The following is an 18,072-nucleotide window of genomic DNA, read 5'->3' on the forward strand; positions in this document are numbered from 1 at the left end:
CTCTCCCGGCCCAGGCGGAGGTGGGACACGGCCAGCCCCGTCCTGCCCAAACCATCATCCCGGCTCCAACAGGTGGAGCTCGGCGGCCACACGCTGCTCCGGACCCTGGCCCAGGGCCAAGTTCATCCCTGCGGAGCCACGGGCCAGCCCTGGGGTGCTGGGGGTCCTCGGGGGGGCTCAGAGCCCTTTCCACAGGGCAGCATTTTAGTGGCCAAGGCAGTGATCTCTTGCCAGTCTGGGGCATGGAGAGGGGTGTTTCTGCCCCCCAGGACCCCTGAGACCCCCATCAGGCCACGGTGCCAGGCAGTCAGCCCTCGCCCTGTGCCAGCTGCTGAATCGATTAGTGGGCACTGGGGCAGGAAAATAACATTTCCGGCCACAGAATGACATCAGCAGTGACCCCCAACCCAGTGAGGCAGCCACTGCCATTTCCTCCTCCTCCCGGAGAACGGACCATTACAGGGTCAAGGAGCCGGGGGGGTTTAAAGGTCAAGGTTTAAGGGCACATCCTGGCTGGGGCAGAGCAGGGGCCCCTGCTCCAGGGGTCACCTGCCCTCGGTGCCTGTGGGCCCCCTGGTCAGGGTGTGGACAGGGATTGGTTGCAGCAGTGTGAGGGGAAACCCCCCAGGGAGTTCCAAATCCCACAAAACACCCCTCTGGAGATGCCCCTTCAGGGAACCAGACTCTTTCTGGTTACAGTATGTTCCTCTCCAGGGCATTTTATCTGCCCATTCCCCGGGCAGCTCCCAGTGCTGGAAAGCCCTTTGTCATCCTCATGTGACGCGAGGTTATCGCCTTATTGCCTTCTAAATCGGGAGCAGAAGTGCCTCTCCAAGGCGTCCGTCCCTCCACCAGCAGTATCTTTGCTGCTGACCTGGTATAAACCACTGGTAGCTGAGCAGGGGTGGGTTTTGGTGAGGGACTCGCTCCTCCTGGGGAGGGAAATGTGTCTTTTAAGCCGTGAAATGCCCCCAGCCCTGGTGTGAGAGCAGCCCCGGGGACGGCGGCGGGGGCACCTCCTGCCCAGCCCTGCCATCAGCGGCCCTGCTTCCCCCAGTACTGACTGGGCTGTGATCGCGGGAGGGTTTGCTGAGACAGGAAGAAAATATCCCGAGGGGAGGATAAACTCCCGCCCGGTGGGCAGCGGGGGCTGCTTTCATCTCACCCCATCCATCACCTCCCCCTCCATGGTCCATGTGGCATTCCCAGCCCCACCCCGCACCCCGTCCCTCCCAGGGAGGCTCGGGGACCCCACCGCAGCCCCACGCAGGACGGGGTGATGGTGGGTCCCGTCCCGGTGAGGATGTCCCTGTGCTGTGGCATTTCCAGCCCGTCCATCTGTGTTTACATTCCCCTCCGATCGCGGCCGGCGATAAGGACAAACCCCCGACAAACCCACATCCCTGCTGCCTGCCCGAGGGCTGTTTGTGCAGATAAAAGTTGCCCCATAAACAAGCCCATCCTGCCTTTGGGAAGGGCATCTCCGCCGGCCCCAGCCCTGGGCAGGAAACCCTCACCAGGGCCCCCCGTGTCCCATCCCCTGGGCACAGGACAGGGCTGGCACTGCTGGGAGTGCTCAGCACCCCTGCTTGGTTCCTGCTCTTGACACGGGTTAAAAATAGCCACCATGGCACGGGACTCGCCATGGCAGCCATGGCCAGAGCCGGAGGGGAAGCATCTGAACCCCTCCTCCTCCTCCTCCTCCTCCTTCTCTTCCTCCTGTTGTTGTTGTTGTTGTTTTTCCTCCCTGTAAACCTCGGGCTGGAAGCAAACACGACTTGGGATCAGCCCCAGGAGGGGACGGGGGGGGGGGGCTGGGAAGCAAGGATAGCTGCTGTTGGGTGGTGGGGGCACAGCCAGCAGCTTTGGCAGAGGGTGCCTGGGGCAGGGAAGGGAGCAGAGGAGTGGCAGAGGAGGCAGCCAGGCGGCACGTGGCAGTTTGGCCGATGTCCCATGGCCGTGGCTGGGCTGGCAGGAGGCTCCACGTGGGGCTCTTGGCACTCGATCCCTCCCCATCTCTGCCAGCTTCCCCCAGGGCAGCTCCTCTCCCCAAACCCTCACTCTCCCACCCTGCTTTGGGGTAGGGCCAGGAATCCCACTGCCGGGATGCTCCTCTATCCCTCGGAAAGCCCTGCCTGAAAGCCCAGCTCCCTCCGAGGTTATTTCTGCTGTTGACATTTTTTCACGACACTTCCCACACTTTTTGTGAAATCTGTACCCCTGTTATTGCAAACTTCTCCCTCCTTCCCCTCACCCCAGCTTGCTTTAGCAATAGCTGCAGGAAAACCAGCCCTGACGGGGAAGGAGCTGTAGAAATATCTGTAAATCCTCTGCAGGTCCTGATGACAGCATGGGGACTCTCCCTTCTGCGGGTACTTGTGGCTGGAGGGAGATGGGACATGTCTGAAGCGAAACCCTGCTGTGAGGTGTGATAGAAGTGTCAGAAATTGGGAATATCTGCCCATAGGCACTGCTCTGGTTGCTGCTGTGGGCTGCTGTGGATTTTCCCCTCAGCAACATGGGAAAGAAAACAGTTTTATTATGATCTATTTTTTAATCTGAAAACATAATTGCATAGGGATCTGGGGGGCAGGAGCAGGACCTGGGATTGCCTTAGCACAGCCTTTGACACTGGCTGGGTTTCAGGACCCAGATGCCCCTTTCCCTCGTTCTCACAACGCTGCCGTGGCCTCAGGAAGAGCTGCAGCTCTAGGATGGCAAGTGCTGCTCCGGGATGGTCCTGGAGGGAGATCCCTGCCTCCATCTCCTCTCTGATGGGAAGCAGCATTCTCCGGGCCAGGTTTCCTGCCCCTCCAGCCCCATCTTTCCCCCCAGAGCCACCCTGGGGTGCCCCGAGGAAGATCCCACCAGCCCTGCCCAGCCCTTGACGGGCACCACGGCTCCTTCCCGCTGGCTGTGGGTCCACAGGGTAAAGCGCTGTGGGAACGGGCTGATAAACAGGGAGCGGAGTGACCTCAGCCCCGGCGGCAGCTCCGACCTCCCGGGTGCCCGGGCTCCGCGCTGCTCCCTCATCACACCGAGGCACTCGCTCCCAGGAGCTTCTCTTGGAAAACAGGATGTGAGCGTGTGAGATGAGATGCTCCCGGAGACGTGGGAGCTCGGAGCCCCCCGGGGCACGGGGCTCACCCCGAGCTGGGGCGGCAGCACTGGAGTGGCACTGGGATCGTCCCTTTGTGCTGGTGGAGAGGTCGTGCTGGGGTAGCACCCGGATTATCCCAGAGTAACCCACACTCTGAAAACAGCAGCTTGCTTGAGAGTCAGTGAAACAGCACATTTTTACTCTCTTTTATTGTTCAGACACAGAGATTTTTCCCTTCCTGCCCAAGCTGTCGTGGTGCTGCAGCTCCCAGAGCTGTGCCCGCCTTTGCTGGGGGAGGAGGGTTTATATGGGGACCAGAGTTTATGTGGAGCTTCCTGCAGGCTTCCTGGGACAGGCAGTACCCAGGGGTTAAAGCTCAATCACAGCGTGTTTATGTGCTGACAAGGAAACGTGATGACAGAGAATCCCAAACAACTTCAAAGCAAGATTTGTGGATTTGATATGGAAACTATTCCGAAAAGTCTCAGTGAGGAGGGAGAGCCCCCGACTCACCACCACTGGGGACACACAGCCAGAGCAGGACCCGTTCCCAAAGCACAGCCTGGCCTCGGTGCCCGCTCCACAGAGCCCGGAGCTCCCTCCCTGGGGAGGGGATTTGGGGTAAAACGTTGCTCCTCTGCTTAGGCAGAGGGAAGAGCATCACACGATCCTCACCCGCCCCCTGTGCTGTCCCATGTCCCCCATGGCCCTGGATCCCAGGCAGGGTCTTCCCTGCAACCTTGAGCCCCATCCCAGCTCTTGGCAAGAGGGGGTGTAGTGCAGCCCCCTCCCCCAGGGAGCGTTTGGGGATGAGGGAGGCAGGAATAAAAGGCTGGGGGGGGGTGGGACCCTGGGGGCACTGTGGTTGGCGGCCCTGCAGGGCTGGTGGCTTGTCCTGGTGGAGGTGATGGTGGGTGTGTGGCTGTGTCCTGGGTGGCTGTGGGCTGGGGGGTTCCTGCAGAGGGGGTGTCTTGTCAGCCCCACGTGGCATCACGAGGTGCCAGGGGTCTCTGGGCAGAGTGTTCTCTGAGCCTTGTGTGGGGCATGAGCGCCAGGAGGAAGGCACTGTCACCTTCCTACAGTGTGTGTGGATTTTTGGGAAAACCTTTTTGGGAACCTGGTGGGGAATGAGCGCTGATGGAGTGGCAGGGCTGCGGTGCCATCCCAGAGGTGCCAGTGCCTGCGACTCTCCAGGCTGGGGGGGTGAACCCCTCCACTGCCCCTGCCCTTTGCTCCGGGCTGGAGACTTGTGCCAGCACAGCTCTGGCTCGGAATTCATTGCACAGGCAGCACTGCGCAACAGGAGCCTGGCTCTGGCTCAGGAGCAGCTCTGGAACCGTCTGGTGCTGCTGCAAAGCTGGGCTGTGTCTCTCTGGGTGCTGCTGTGCCTCTCCCTGCTCCGCCTGCACCCACACCCTGGGGAAAGGCTGCACAGACAGACCCCCGAGGGCTCAGTGGGCAGTTTGGTGCCTTCACCTGCTGTGCTGGGGTTGCTTTAGGACCCTCTGTTTTGGTGGGGAGGTGAGGAAGCTGGACCAGAGGGCAGAGGGGGATGCTGGTGTCCCCACTGTCGGTGTGCCGATGGCAGTGAGCAGTGACACCGCTGTGACTCCGCCGTGTGATGGGTTTATCTCCTGTCCTGTTCCGAGTATGCAGCCACATGCCAGGGAGGGAGCGAGTTCCCAGCTATAAAAAGCTTTTGTTTTATCCATAGCTGCTACTTGAGCTCTCACCCCTCGGCCTCCATGGCCAGGCAGAGCCTGTGCACCCTCAGATGTGTCTGGGACCAGCTCAGGCATCTGTTTCCTCTCTCCAAACACATCCATGGGCACCAGGAGAGTGGCACTGCCTGTTCCCTGCATCCCATCTCCCCCCAAGCAGGGATCTTCCCCGATTCATCCTGACTCTCTATGTATAAAGAAGTATCTTTAAATACCCATTGTTTATTCTGGATCAACAGCCAAAGGAGCCGCTCTGATCCGTGGCATAAACAAACTTTCCCGGAGTTTTCTAAACAACACTTGACCCTCTGGCCAGCACTTCCTATGGGGTCTTGCCAGGGCTGGCTCTGCCTCCCCTGCTGCCAGTGGCCGTGCAGGTAGGGCCAGGGCAGTGCTTCTGGCCTGTGGCAGGGATGGGAAGGGGGAGAGGATGCTTCCCCTGGTGACAGCTCTGGGCTGGAGGGAGCAGTCGGGGTCTCCATCCCTGCAGGGGCTCGAGTCAGGGCTCTGGAGCAGTGGGGATGGGGGTCAGGGCTGGGCAAGACCCAGCACTTCTGTGCTTCAGTTTTTCCAGCTGTAAAACTGGGACAAAGATATGGAGCCACGTTACTTCCCCTGCAGTGATGAAAGGCCTGGGAGTCTCCCTTCCTCTCCTCAGCCCTGTCTGCTCCTTGGGAAGTGGGGAGGGAGCCGAGCTCCCCTGCCTGGGAGTGGGAGGAAAAGCCTGATTTGAATTCCAGAGAGAAGACATCAGGAGGGTGGGTTGGATGCCTGCTTGGCCCCTTGGGAGCACGTGTCTGTGTGTCCCACTGCAGGCAGGGGCTGTCCGTGGGAGCTCCCTGCAGGGCACAGCGGGGTGGGCATGGCCAGGAGGTGCCATGAGGGACTGTCTGCAGGAAGTCAGGCTCTAAAACCCCCAGGAGTGAGTCCCACAGCCCCCGTGGTGCCCAGGAGCCAGTGCACAGCCCAGCTCTGCCCAGTGGGCACACTTTGGGTGGTTGCTGCTACCTGGGGAGTGGAGGTGAGAATGGAAGGAGGAGGGAAGGAGGGGAAGCCACCAGCCCCTGGTCAGCCAGCAGTGTGGTGGCAGAGCTGGGCATCCTGCTCGGTGCCTGTCCTCTGCCAGCTCCGTGGACCCAAGCCCAAAGCCCTCGTTTATCCATGGACATTCCCACTGATGTTCTTGCTTTACTTTCCAGACACAAATCCAGCTCCGTGGGCTGATCCACGTGTGGAGCCACGCTGGACAGATGATGACACCCCTGCACGCGCCGTGTCTGTGCCGAGCACCATCCTGGAGCCAGGACAAACCTCCCTGTGAACAGCAATTCCCAGCTTGGTCCCAGCTGGCAGCAAATGCTGGGGCTGGGAGCTGAGCAGGGCTGGATCAAGCCCTCGGCTGAGGGCTTTGAAAAACCAAAACAACCTCGTAAAGATCGAGCTCGTAAAACCAGGGCTCTGCTTTGTGAGCTCATGAATGGGAAGAAATGCCAACCGGATCACTTTTACACATATTCCTTTTCCTCTTTGTCAACATTCCCACATTTGGCTGAAACTTCAAAATGCCACATTTGGAGAGCGCCTGTCTTGAAAGTTTCAGTATTTGTATAAATAGCTGATAGGGAAAGAAATGGCCCGCTCTGGAGTTTGCCCAGGAGCTCTGGGAACAGCAGTGGGGCTCTGGAGGCCCCCAGAGCCTTCCAGATTTTTGGTGTCTCCCCACTGCCACGTGTGAGTGGGGCAGGAAGTGTGGGTGGGGGTCTTGGGAGTCTCCAGACATCAGCACCCACCCAAATTCAGGAGGGGAAGCAAGGAAGGTCTCCTCCATCCACTGGGAAGGAGGTTCTGGCAATAAATGTGTAAATGAAACAGTGACTGTGGCCCTGGGAATCGTCTCTGGGAGCAGAGCTGTCACCTTGGATCCCTCTGCTGATGTTCAGAGGGGACAGGGGGGTCACTGTCCCCACCAGGGACAGCCTGTCCCACCCAGGGACAGGGTCACAGGGGGAGCAGGACCAGCAAAGCCCTGGGGTGCACAGCGAGGGGTGAGAGCAAGAGGGGCAGGGTGAGAGCTGAGGTGTGGGGAGAGGGATCAGAGCACTGGCAAGGGGGGCACAAAGGGGTGAGGGTGAACAGACAAAAGGCCAGGGAACGCTGTGCACAGAGAACAAGGACAGACGGGTGGGACTGGGGACACGGCGAGGGGCTGGAGGGCACGGAGACGGACGGGAAGGCAGAGTGAGGAGCTGGAGCGCACGGCGAAGGGCGCCCGGCGGGGATGCCGGGGGGAGCAGGACGGGCCGGGACACCCCATCCGGGGGGGAGGCGGTGCCGCCGCCCGCTCCTCTCCCCTCGCCGTCCGGAGCGGGCAGCCCGGGGCCGCCCCGCGCCTTTAAAGGCTCCTCCTCCGGCGCGGAGGGGACCCGGCCCCGCCGGTCCGCCCCGAGGGCTGCGCCGGGAGCGCGGCGGGGAGCGCACGGCGGGGCGCGGGGCCGGCGCCCCCAGCCCGGCGGAGATGAGCCCCCTCCCCGCGGGCAACGGCAGCGCCTGGGGGGGCTCCGGCAACTGCAGCGGGGCCGGCAGCCTGGGCCGGCAGTGGGTGCTGGGGGCCGCCCTCAGCCTCACCGTCCTGGTCATCGTGGCCGGCAACCTGCTGGTGATCGTGGCCATCGCCAAGACGCCGCGGCTGCAGACCATGACCAACGTCTTCATCACCTCGCTGGCGTGCGCCGACCTCATCATGGGCCTGCTGGTGGTGCCGCCGGGGGCCACCATCCTGCTGAGCGGCCACTGGCCCTACGGCGCGACGGTGTGCGAGCTGTGGACGTCGCTGGACGTGCTGTGCGTCACGGCCAGCATCGAGACGCTGTGCGCCATCGCCGTGGATCGCTACCTCGCCATCACCTCCCCGCTGCAGTACGAGGCGCTGGTCACCAAGGGCCGGGCGCGGGCCGTGGTGTGCCTGGTGTGGGCCATCTCCGCCTTCATCTCCTTCCTGCCCATCATGAACCACTGGTGGCGGGACGGGGCGGACGAGCAGGCGGCGCGCTGCTACGACGACCCGCGCTGCTGCGACTTCGTCACCAACATGACCTACGCCATCATCTCCTCCACCATCTCCTTCTACGTGCCCCTGCTCATCATGATCTTCGTCTACGTCCGGGTCTTCGCCGTGGCCACGCGGCACGTCCAGCTCATCGGCAAGGACAAGGTGAGGTTCCTGCAGGAGCCCCCCAGCCCCACGTCCCGGAGCAGCCGGAGGAGGCGGCCGTCCCGCCTGCTGGCCATCAAGGAGCACAAGGCGCTCAAGACCCTGGGCATCATCATGGGCACCTTCACTCTCTGCTGGCTGCCCTTCTTCGTGGCCAACATCATCAAGGTCTTCTGCCGGCCGCTGGTGCCGGACCAGCTCTTCCTCTTCCTCAACTGGCTGGGCTACATCAACTCAGCCTTCAACCCCATCATCTACTGCCGCAGCCCCGACTTCAGGAGCGCCTTCCGCAAGCTGCTGTGCTGCCCGCGCCGCGCCGACCGCCGGCTCCACGCCGTCCAGCAGGACCTGCAGCGCTGCCCCTGCGCCTTCAGCCCCCGCGGGGGCCCCCCAGAGGACAGCAAGGCGGCCCTGGGGTGCCCCGGGGAGGACGGGGAGGGTCGGGGCAGCGGCAGCCGGACAGAGGAGACGTCCTTGGCCCAGGGCAGTGGCCACCGGCAGCGGCCGCTGGGCGAGTCCCGGCTGCAGGGCACCCAGACCACGCTGTGCTCGCAGCTCGATGAGTAGGTACCGGCTCGGGGGGGCTCAGGGCATCCAGCCCTTTGGGGAGTGACTGGGAGGGCTGTCAGTGGTGGGTCCATGGTCTGACAGCGCAGTGCAGAGCTGCAGGGCAGGCAGACCCTGGAGCTGGGGGGGGGCAGGCAGACCCCGCGGTGCATGGGAGAGGTGCTGGGGTGTGGGACTGGGAACCACTGTCCTCTCCCTTTATGTTCCCCTAAACCCCTGGCCCCTCCACGAGGATGCAAAACTGGGGTCCCAGCCAGTCTCACCCCAGCCTGCCAGGACGGATTCTGCTGTTCCTGGGTAAAGGAAATGCTGGTTGTGATCAGGGAAGCAAACCAGCCGAGCAGGAATGTGTCCCAAAGCCTGGGATTTCTCCCTTCTGCCCTTGCTCCCACTTTCTGCTGCTAAAGAAGGAAAATGCAGGGACCCCCTCCAGAGTGAGGCACCAGGGCTGCTGTCACCAGCCTGGGCTCTGTGGGTCTCTTTGCCCTCCAACAGTGTAAATCTGGGAAGGGAATTCATTTCATCCCCCTCTGTCCCTCGGTGAGAGGTGGGCTCCCAGAACTGGTGGCCTGCTCAGGGCAGGGGGCTGGTAGGAACACCCCTGCTGTGGCTCTGCCCTGCCAGCACCCTGACATGAGTTTACACCTCCAAATTACAGGGTGGGGTTTTTCCACCCTGAGGGGTTTTTTTTATTAGTATGATGAAACTGGAGTTATTGTGGTTACTGTGGATTTTAACCGTGTTTCTCTGGTCAAAACCCCTCCTGATGCCTGAGGGCAGGAGAGATTCCTGCCAGCAGAGATGTGCAGAGAGGGGTGCCAGAGGTGCTCCCTGGGATCCACCCGTGCTGAGAGTATGGGGTGGTGAGTGGTGGGAAGGGTCTGGGCTCTCACCTGCTGTGCTCTATTCCAGGTTTGCCGGCAGAGACACACCCGCGGGTCCGTCCGTCTGACCGGGAGCAGCCGAGAGCCGGGAGGAGAGTGAGTGTTTCCCCCGGCCGGGCCATCACCCCTCCCGCCTCTCCTCTGCCCTCCCCGGGGAGTGCAGCCCGCGGCCAGCCCCTTGTGTGTGGGGCTCCTGCATCCCCCTCCGTGCCTGCTGGGGTGGTGGCCGTGGGTCCCTGTCCCCAGCCGAGCCCGGTGGGTGACCCTGTGTCACTCCCACCCTCTTTTTGCAGGGCTGGGGACGGAGAAGCAGCACCAGGGGTGACGGTGCTGGAAGGACTCTCCGGTGCATGCACTGACCTGGAGAGGAGGGGGATCTTCCTCGCGAATGCTGCTGGTTTCGGGACAGCACTGGCTCCTCTGGGCCATTGGTGCTGGAGACCTGGAGCTGGGGAAAAGCTCTGGAGCCGCTTGCCCAGGGGCAGCACAGCCTTGGGGATGTGTGGACAGGGGACAAGCTCCCACCCAGGGTGTTCCTGGCATGGCTGGCAGTGGGATGTGGACACTGACAGTGGGATGTGGACACTGACAGTGGGATGTGGACACTGACAGTGGGATGTGGAGACTGACAGTGGGATGTGGAGACTGGCAGTGGGATGTGGACACTGACAGTGGGATGTGGACACTGGCAGTGGGATGTGGACACTGACAGTGGGATGTGGACACTGGCAGTGGGATGTGGACACTGGCAGTGGGATGTGGACACTGGCAGCTCTGCTCTCTTGAAGGACGAACGGCCCAGTCGCCCTGGGCTCGGCCAGCTTCAGACAGTCCATCTGGAAGGGAGGAGAGCCTCCTACATGCACAAGCCCTTCCAAGGATTTCCATCCCTGCCCTAGCTGCTGCATTCCAGGGCTGGGTGCGATCCCGGAGCCGAAGCGATGCCTTAGGCAGAGGAAGGGCTCGGGGGAGTGAGGGGAGCTCTGAGCACAAAGGACTTCCCAAACCAGGGAATTATGACCTCGTCAGGTCTCCTCCAGTTCCTCCCTCTCATTTGGGGCAGGTGTCCCTGTCTGTGCTGCTCGGGGATGGGATGGGAGGTGGATTCTTGTCCCACACGTGCACAGACGTGCCCTGCCCACCCCACGTGAGTTGGTGTAAATAACTCGAAGTGACTGTACAGGTTTTGTCCTGGTTTTTCTCCCCCCTGCTGTGTGAAATAAACCTGTGAATCTCTGCAATGCCTCCAAGTCCATCCCAAGCAGAGGGGTGCTGCTCCATGTGCTCCTGGGGGGCTGCCTGAGGCTCAAGGGGTGCATCCCCCTTTCCAGGGGCTGTGCCTGGCAGAGAAAAGCCAGGCCCTAGGCATGCCATGATGCCAGCCCCCAGCCCTGCCACATGTCCTCACACCCTGAAAGGGCAGGCAGAGCTGACAGAGGTGCCCAGTGCCACCTCCTGGTGCCAGGGAAATCCCAGCTTCTGCATGGGAACCAGGGTGCCACAGGGTCTGCCCTGCTGGGATCCTCCCCTGGTGTGTTTTGCTTTTAACACCCTGCAAGGATGAAATCACTAAATAAAGAGAATAAAAGCAGCTCGTGGCAAGTGTAGCCATCTCAAAGCCTCAGACCCCAGTCTGGTAGCTCTGGTGGCTCTCAGGGGGCTCATTTCTGATCCCAGCAGCTGTCCCCAAGCACAAACAGGTTCTATACCCCCTAGCCCCTTTGGCCTCATCCTCCCACGCAGTTTAAAGCAGCCCACGAGGTGTTCTTTACCCCCCTCAAGAGCCCAGTGTCAGTGAGTGACTCCCCCAACAGCAGAGGCAAGGGCTGGCCCAGGGAATGGGGGCCCAGGGCTCTGCAGGTCCCCCCGGCAGGACTGGTGGCCTCATCTCTAATCAGGCTAAAGGGGTTTCAGATGGGCTGTAGGTGCTGCTGGGGGTGTGAGGGGTTGGTGGGTGCATTGGTGCCACCTGCACTGCATTCCCAGCTTTCACCTCCCTGGGATCCCCCTTCCCTTTATCAGCCGCCGGTGCCGTGGCAGGTCCTTGCTGCTCTCTGGGTGCTGTTTTCTCTGTTTTCTCTGCTGTTTGTCCCACGGGAGCTGGTCAGCAGTGTCAGATCTGCCGTGGGGGATGGACACCTCGCTTCCCTTCTCCCGCTTGCTGTCGGAGGAGCGGCCCGTGGCTGAGCTGTGGGGTAGGGAGCTGTGAGCCCCGGGATGTGCTGGGGGCACCTGGCGGCAGGAGCGAGTGGGGGGACAGTGGCTGTGCTCTGCAGGCAGCCAGGCTGGGTGTGATTCCCCTTTTCCCTTGGAGTGTCCCCCTGGGAAAGCCTCCCCTTTGTTTCTGTGCGGGGGCAGCCTGTGCACGCCCAGACCGTGCCCTGTCCCCCAGGCTGCCAGCTGGGCACGGGCGCCCGGAGCTGCGTGGTGAAGGAGGGCGATGACTTCTTGGAGCACCTGGTGCTGCTGAGAACGGTGAGATCCGAGCCCCGCCGAGGAGCTGCCGCAGCCCCGACCGGCGGATCCCTGCCACGGGGTCCCTGCCACGGGCTCTCTGCTCGGCCCCGCAGATCTGCCTGGGGGCTGACGCCAGGGACGAGCTGCACGTGGTGGCTGTGGACTCCAAAAACGCCTCCGGGGAGCACAGGCCGGTGCCCATCGCGGCACTGCGGAGCTCGGTGCTGCCCATGGTAAGGGCAGCCGCTGCCTCTGGGATGACAACATCACCTCGGGCTGGGCTCGGCGGGGGGGATGTCTCTGAGCTCTGTCTCTTTGCAGATCAACCTCAAAGCTCTGGAGCTGGTCCCTCCCGTCACCTTCGTGCTCCAGTGTGGGGCTGGGCCAGTCTATCTCAGTGGGCAGCGAGTCACCCGTGAGTGTCACCGAGCTGCGGGGTCAGGGTGGGCACGTGGGGTCCCAGGGCAGCTTTTGTGGCAGCTCGTGCTCCCTGCTTTGCCCCAGGGTTGCAGGGAGGGCTATTCAGGGGGCAACTGGTGCTTGCTGGCAGCTGTGGGCTGGGCAAGGGGGTCTGTGCCAGTTTCCCTGCTCTGCTGCTGTGGGGTGGGAGGGTGTCCGTGTTGCCACTCCTGGGGTGGGATTTTTCACCCCCCTCGGTGGGTCAGGGCCACCCCTGCTGCAGCCCTGCCTCTTCTCTCCCCAGTGGAAGATGATGCCAGCTCTGAAGCCGAGGAGGAAGAGCTCTTGGAGGAAGACGTGGGAGATGAGGATGATGATGGGGAATCATAGAACAGGGGTAGCTCAGAGAGGTCTGAGTGGAGCTGGTGTGGTGGTGGGGACACCCCTTGCCAGGAGCTGCCAGGGCCCTGTGCCAAATGCAACAGATCCTTGCAGAGGGACACAAACTGTCTGGGCTTTGAGTGTCATTCCTTGTCTCCTCTCCTGGCCCCCTCCATTCCTCCCATCTTTGCAGAAATGCTTTTTCCCCCCCCTTTTATTGTGATAATAATAGGAAGTGCAGATACCCTGGAGTCAGTCTGGACTGTGCTCTGGTGCTCCCGTGTCACCTGCTCTCCTGTCCCTCCCTCCCTGCCTCCTCTTGGGAAAACCTATTCCACGTGTGCCTCTGTGATGCTGGGCTGGGCAGAGGTCCCAGTGAGTAGCCCCTGGGGAGCTGTGGGCTGCTGCCAGCACAGGGGGCTTGGGGCCTCTCCCAGCTCCAGCATGTCTGGAGGAGGAAGGCTGCACTGTGCTGTGGCTCTGCCTCCTCAGGTAGGACACAATGCCCTGCACAGCCCTGGCACGAGTTATCCTGCCAGCTCCCAGCTAATGGTCCTTTTGTTCCAGGAGGAATCTCTCCAGCGTGCCTGTTGGGATCAACAGGACCGAGTCCTTCATGGCAGTGCAGGGAAATGCAGCTGCTGAAATAATGTCATTAGAACTCCTAATTGAGAAAATTGCCCAAATCCATTCTATGCCTGCCACTAGCTGGCAAGGAGGCTGAGGTCAAGGGGAGCCCTGGACCTGCAGGAGGATGGGTGGGAAGGGAGCACGTGGCTCTGGGTTTTGATTTTTCCCAACTTGTAATAGAAAATGCCAGAGCTGAGCTGAGGGAGCCAGAGCTGTCACCCCACCCAGCTGTGAGCCCTGTGCTGGATCCTGGGCCGTGGGACAGCACAGAGACCCTGTGGGAGTTGGTGGAGCCCCAGCAGCAGGAAGGGTGGGTGCTCTGGGGGGATGCCCTGGTCCCCCTTCCCACAGCCCCTGGCAGCGGCACGTCCACCCCATCCTGCCCGACAGCGTCTCCAGGAGGGCTTTGGCATAACCATGGCAACTGCCAGGTAATTAATGGCCAAGTCTCAGTGCCATGGAGACCAAACAGGCGCCAACTGAGCGGGTGGGGCTGCACCCCTGCCCACGGAGGCACTGAGCCCCCAGTGCAGGATATGACCCCCCGGCACACGGTGTGGGGCTGGTGCTGTGCCCATCCAGGGCAGGGATGTCACCCCACTGTGAGGGTGGCACGTGGCAGCCACTGTCCTCCAGACGTTCCCAGCCTCACCCCAAAGCCTGGAATGAGCTGGGTGAGACCCTGGGCACAGCTGTTCGTGCCTCCCCCTGCTTGGGGCTGGTCCCCTCAGCTCCCCCAGGCACAGCTCGGCCTCTCCTGCCTTTTTGCACCAGCAAATCCCAATTAATAAATGCAGGAATGCCCTTTTGTGCATAAGTGACCAATTATTTGATGCATGAGCACCCCATCAGCTCACCCATGAGCACCCAGTTAATCACGTGAGGGTTAAATAGTGAAACCTGAGCACTCCAATAAAGTCCTCGGGTGTCCAGTTGAGCCCCCCGTTATCCAAGCAAAGAAAGGGCAGGAGGAAGCATTTCCCTGAATGCCTTTGAAATATTTACATTTTCCACTGTTTCAACACCCATGCCATGATAGTTAACATAGTGATTGTTTTAATTGCAATAAACTAAAGTAAGTCAAACTTCCCCCAGTTGAGATGGGGGCTGAGGATGTGTCTTGGGGGAGGCTCCTATGTACAGTAATTTTTTTATGGGGGGAATTTTTCCCTGCTGATGCTTGCCTGGCAGAGTCCCTCCCTGAGCAGAACAAAGAAGAGGGCTGGTTGGTTGTGTCACTTTGATTCAGCAGCAAACACTTGACCAGAGGGACTTTATTCCGAGTCTGCCTCTGAGTGCGTCTCAGGGATGAAGCAGACAGGGTGTGAGGGAGTCGGTTTGAAAACCCAATTAATGCAAGTTTGGAGTGTGGAGCTTTTGAGGGGCTGCTGGGACATGTAATGAAAGTGTGACTGGGGCAGCTCTCCATCTGGGGCTTCCAAAATCTGCCACGTGAGCTTCAGTCCTCGTGGATCAGGTACGTGAGGGCTTAAGGGTGAAACAATGTCTGGTACACAGAGAAATAAACAGGGGGGCAAGTCCTGTGCTGGGAGAGAGCCGGAGATAATCTATGGAAATAGCCCAGGAAATGAGAGTTGAAGAGCAGCGGGTGATGAGATGACTCAGTGCAGGAGAGAAGGAGGGGCAGAGGGAGTGGGGGCAGCTGAAGGACGAGGACTGTACCGGGGAGGGGTCCGGAGGTGAGTGGTGGTGGTGAGGAAAGGTGCTGCCTGTGCTCCCAGCTGTCTGTGGGAAGCAGCCCAGGCTGGCAGGGACCTGTCTCCCAGGGCTGGTCTCATTTTTGCTCCTGGGTTCCCTCCTTGCCCCTATCCCATCTCATCCCCTTCGTGGCTGGTGCCATGAAAACCTGGACCCCACTTTTGGCAGGACCACGACGGGGTCTGTGAAACACCCCGGTGGAGAGTCCCAGGAGCCCCACGGGCTGGGTGCTGCAGGAGAGCCCAGCTCACCTGCTCGGGGCTGGGCGAGCGGCTGCAGGCGCACGAGGCAGCGCAGGAGTCGCAGAGCGCCTTTATTCACTTATCCATTAACGTCCTTTGTCATTTCCAGAAACACTGGGAGCTGTTTTCTGGCTCAGCTGCTGCTTCCCCTTCCCTCCGGCCAGCAGATGCCCCTCGGTGCTGCCGGGCTGGGGCAGGATTGCTGCGGACACTTCGGTTAAAGGGGTGTGGATGAGCCCACATTTTGGTAAGTCCTTCCCTACAGCCTGGGGTCCTGCTGCTTTCCTCCTTTTCCTCTCCCTCCCTGATCTGTGATCGCTGTGACCCCGGGGCTGGCATCCCTCCTGCAGGGCTCCTCGTGGCAGTGCTCCTTATCTGAGTCTGGTTTTCCTTTTCCCTCCCCAGGAGCCCATGGGATGAAGCTGCTCTCCTGAGGAGCCTCCCTGGGTGCCAGGCAGGGTCCTGTACTGTGATGAGGAGCAGGACGTGCCCTGGGGACACCTGAACCCCGCAGCTGCCAGATTTTGGAGTGCTGAGACGGGGGTTTTCTCACCTGCCTGCACACAGAGGGGCTCAGCCACAGCCATGGAGGGGGACGGGGCCAACGTCACCACCTACGAGCTGGCCCTGCAGAACCGCTCCAACGCCAGCGCCCAGTTCACCGGGGTGCAGCTCATCCAGTCCTTCAAACCCCTCATCATCCCCTGCTACGCCCTGGTCGTCCTCGTCGGCATCTTCGGCAACTACCTGCTCCTCTACGTCATCTGCAGGAGCAAGAAGATGCACAACGTCACCAACTTCTTCATCGGGAACCTGGCGTTCTCCGACATGCTGATGTGCGCCACGTGCGTGCCCTTCACCCTGGCCTACGCCTTCAACCCCCAGGGCTGGGTTTTCGGGAAGTTTTTGTGCTACTTTGTCTTCCTGATGCAGCCCATGACCGTCTACGTCTCCGTCTTCACGCTCACGGCCATCGCAGTGGACAGGTAAGTGCCGGCAGGTGTCTCTCCCCTCTTGTCCCCTCAGGTTGTTGCTCCCTCATCTCAGGGTGTTTACTGACAAACACTCAAAACTGGAAAAGGAAAATCCCTGAGGATTCCCTGAGAGTATCCCTGTAGCCTTTTCTTTAGCACCAGGACTCGGTCTGGGGGGAGGATGCGCAGGGGGGATGTTTGGCATTAGCGAACAATGCTGTGCAGTTCCGTGTCCCTGTGTGAAGCCGTCACCACTGAAATCCCAATCCGTGCTCCCGGCACAAGGGCTCATTGGAGTTTGCACCCTGGTTTTCCCACTTTGGGTAAATTTGTGCCCAGACCTCGTGCGTCCTGGCCATGGGGTGAAGAGTGTTTGTGCCACATGAAGTGTGCTGGGTTGGGGGGTTAATAAAATTTGTGTTTGCATAAAGATCTCCTCTCATCAGAGATGATCCAAATGCTGAGGGGACAGAGGCAATGCCTCTTATGCTGGTTCACCTCTGCCCTGGGGGGAGCGGGGCAGGACCAGGAGGGGAAGGGGAAAAAATAAAGAAAAAATAAAAAGAAAAATAATAAAAAAGAAGGTTTGGGTGGGACAGCAAAGGAAGCCTGGAGTGCTGGTGCAGCCGTGCTGCCCTTGGGGGCTCAGAACATCCCCAGGAGTGCTGGTGTTTTTCTGCTCTTCAGCAGAGCCCAGAGCACCCCGGGCTGCAGGGGGATGCTCCGGGGGGCTCCCGAGGGCTCGGGCTCCCCGTGTGTCTCCCCACAGGTACTATGCCACCCTGCACCCCCTGAGGAGGCGCATCTCTGTCACCAGCTGCGTCTCGGTGGTGGGGGGCATCTGGCTGCTGTCCTGCGGGCTGGTGGCCCCCGCCGTGGCCCACACGTACCACGTGGAGTTCCGGCAGGAGGGATTCACCATCTGCGAGGAGTTCTGGGTGGAGAAGGAGACGCAGCGCCTGGCCTACGCCTACAGCACCCTGATCCTCACCTACATCCTGCCGCTCTCCGCCGTGTCCCTCTCCTACCTGTGCATCTCGGTGAGGCTGCGGAACCGGGTGGTGCCCGGACACCCCACGCAGAGCCAGGCCGAGTTCGACCGCCTGAGGAAGAGGAAAACCTTCCGCCTCATCGTGCTGGTGGTGTTGGCCTTCGGCGTCTGCTGGCTCCCCATCCACGTCTTCAACGTCCTCCGGGACATCGACATCCACCTCATCGACAAGCGCCACTTCCTGCTCATCCAGCTGCTGTGCCACTGGTGCGCCATGAGCTCCTCCTGCTGCAACCCCTTCCTCTACGCCTGGCTCCACCACCGCTTCCGCACGGAGCTCCGCAGGATCTTCGCCTGCAAGAGGAGGATCCGCCCCGCCAAGGGCTGTGGGGCTGCTGGGGGAGTGCTCTGAGCCCGGGGTCCCCCTGCCCGGACCCTCCATGGCAGAGCCTTCCCTGCTGCTGGGAGCAGAGGGGATGGGGTGAGGCGGGAGGAGGGAGCAAAGCTCTGTGACCAGCCCCTCAGGATTATTCCTGTCATTATTCCGTGTTAGCGAAAGGAAAGGGCTGTGGGAGCGTGGGAAGGGGGCATTAAATGAGTCCCATGGTTTGGAAATGGCATTTCTCCTGTGAGATTGACTTTCTGGAGCAAACAGGTAAAGGGATGGAGCCAGCACCAGCACAGGTTGGCCCGCTCAGCCTCACACACCCCTGCATGCACTGGTACCCCACAGCCCCCCTCACCTGGACCCCCGGACACGCACCTGGCTGTGCTCACAGGCACCTCTGCACCCCTG

The 18,072-nt window shown here is 61.0% G+C and overlaps 3 protein-coding genes across 3 annotated transcripts; all 3 read left to right on the plus strand.

Annotated features, from left to right (window-relative positions):
* The first annotated feature begins 7,257 nt into the window (after positions 1-7,257).
* ADRB3 (adrenoceptor beta 3) lies at positions 7,258-9,801 on the plus strand. Its single transcript, XM_051812043.1, has 3 exons — positions 7,258-8,599; positions 9,512-9,579; positions 9,777-9,801. Exon 1 carries the CDS (start codon positions 7,337-7,339, stop codon positions 8,597-8,599), a length of 1,263 nt encoding a protein of 420 aa, XP_051668003.1. The 5' UTR covers positions 7,258-7,336; the 3' UTR covers positions 9,512-9,579; positions 9,777-9,801.
* Positions 9,802-11,488: 1,687 nt separating this feature from the next.
* On the plus strand, positions 11,489-12,729 carry LOC127482050 (nucleoplasmin-like). The gene is made up of 5 exons (XM_051811983.1): positions 11,489-11,678; positions 11,876-11,958; positions 12,054-12,173; positions 12,262-12,355; positions 12,644-12,729. Exons 1-5 carry the CDS (start codon positions 11,615-11,617, stop codon positions 12,727-12,729), a joined length of 447 nt encoding a protein of 148 aa, XP_051667943.1. The 5' UTR covers positions 11,489-11,614.
* A 3,167-nt stretch (positions 12,730-15,896) lies between these two features.
* Positions 15,897-17,688, plus strand: LOC127481920 (prolactin-releasing peptide receptor-like). The gene is made up of 2 exons (XM_051811759.1): positions 15,897-16,297; positions 17,055-17,688. Exons 1-2 carry the CDS (start codon positions 15,897-15,899, stop codon positions 17,686-17,688), a joined length of 1,035 nt encoding a protein of 344 aa, XP_051667719.1.
* Positions 17,689-18,072: the final 384 nt, after the last annotated feature.

The sequence above is a fragment of the Manacus candei genome, unplaced genomic scaffold (genome assembly GCF_025592945.1).
Source record: "Manacus candei isolate 608988 ecotype Guabito, Panama unplaced genomic scaffold, ASM2559294v1 h1tg000084l, whole genome shotgun sequence".
NCBI classification, from domain to species: Eukaryota; Metazoa; Chordata; class Aves; order Passeriformes; family Pipridae; genus Manacus; species Manacus candei.

Coding starts and splice junctions, on each gene's coding strand:
- LOC127482050 (XM_051811983.1), top strand. CDS start 11,615: ATGGACACCTCGCTTCCCTTCTCCCGCTTGCTGTCGGAGGAGCGGCCC. Junction 11,679..11,875: donor GCCCGTGGCTGAGCTGTGGG/GTAGGGAGCTGT, acceptor CCTGTCCCCCAG/GCTGCCAGCTGGGCACGGGC. Junction 12,356..12,643: donor CAGTGGGCAGCGAGTCACCC/GTGAGTGTCACC, acceptor TTCTCTCCCCAG/TGGAAGATGATGCCAGCTCT.
- ADRB3 (XM_051812043.1), top strand. CDS start 7,337: ATGAGCCCCCTCCCCGCGGGCAACGGCAGCGCCTGGGGGGGCTCCGGC.
- LOC127481920 (XM_051811759.1), top strand. CDS start 15,897: ATGGAGGGGGACGGGGCCAACGTCACCACCTACGAGCTGGCCCTGCAG. Junction 16,298..17,054: donor ACGGCCATCGCAGTGGACAG/GTAAGTGCCGGC, acceptor GTCTCCCCACAG/GTACTATGCCACCCTGCACC.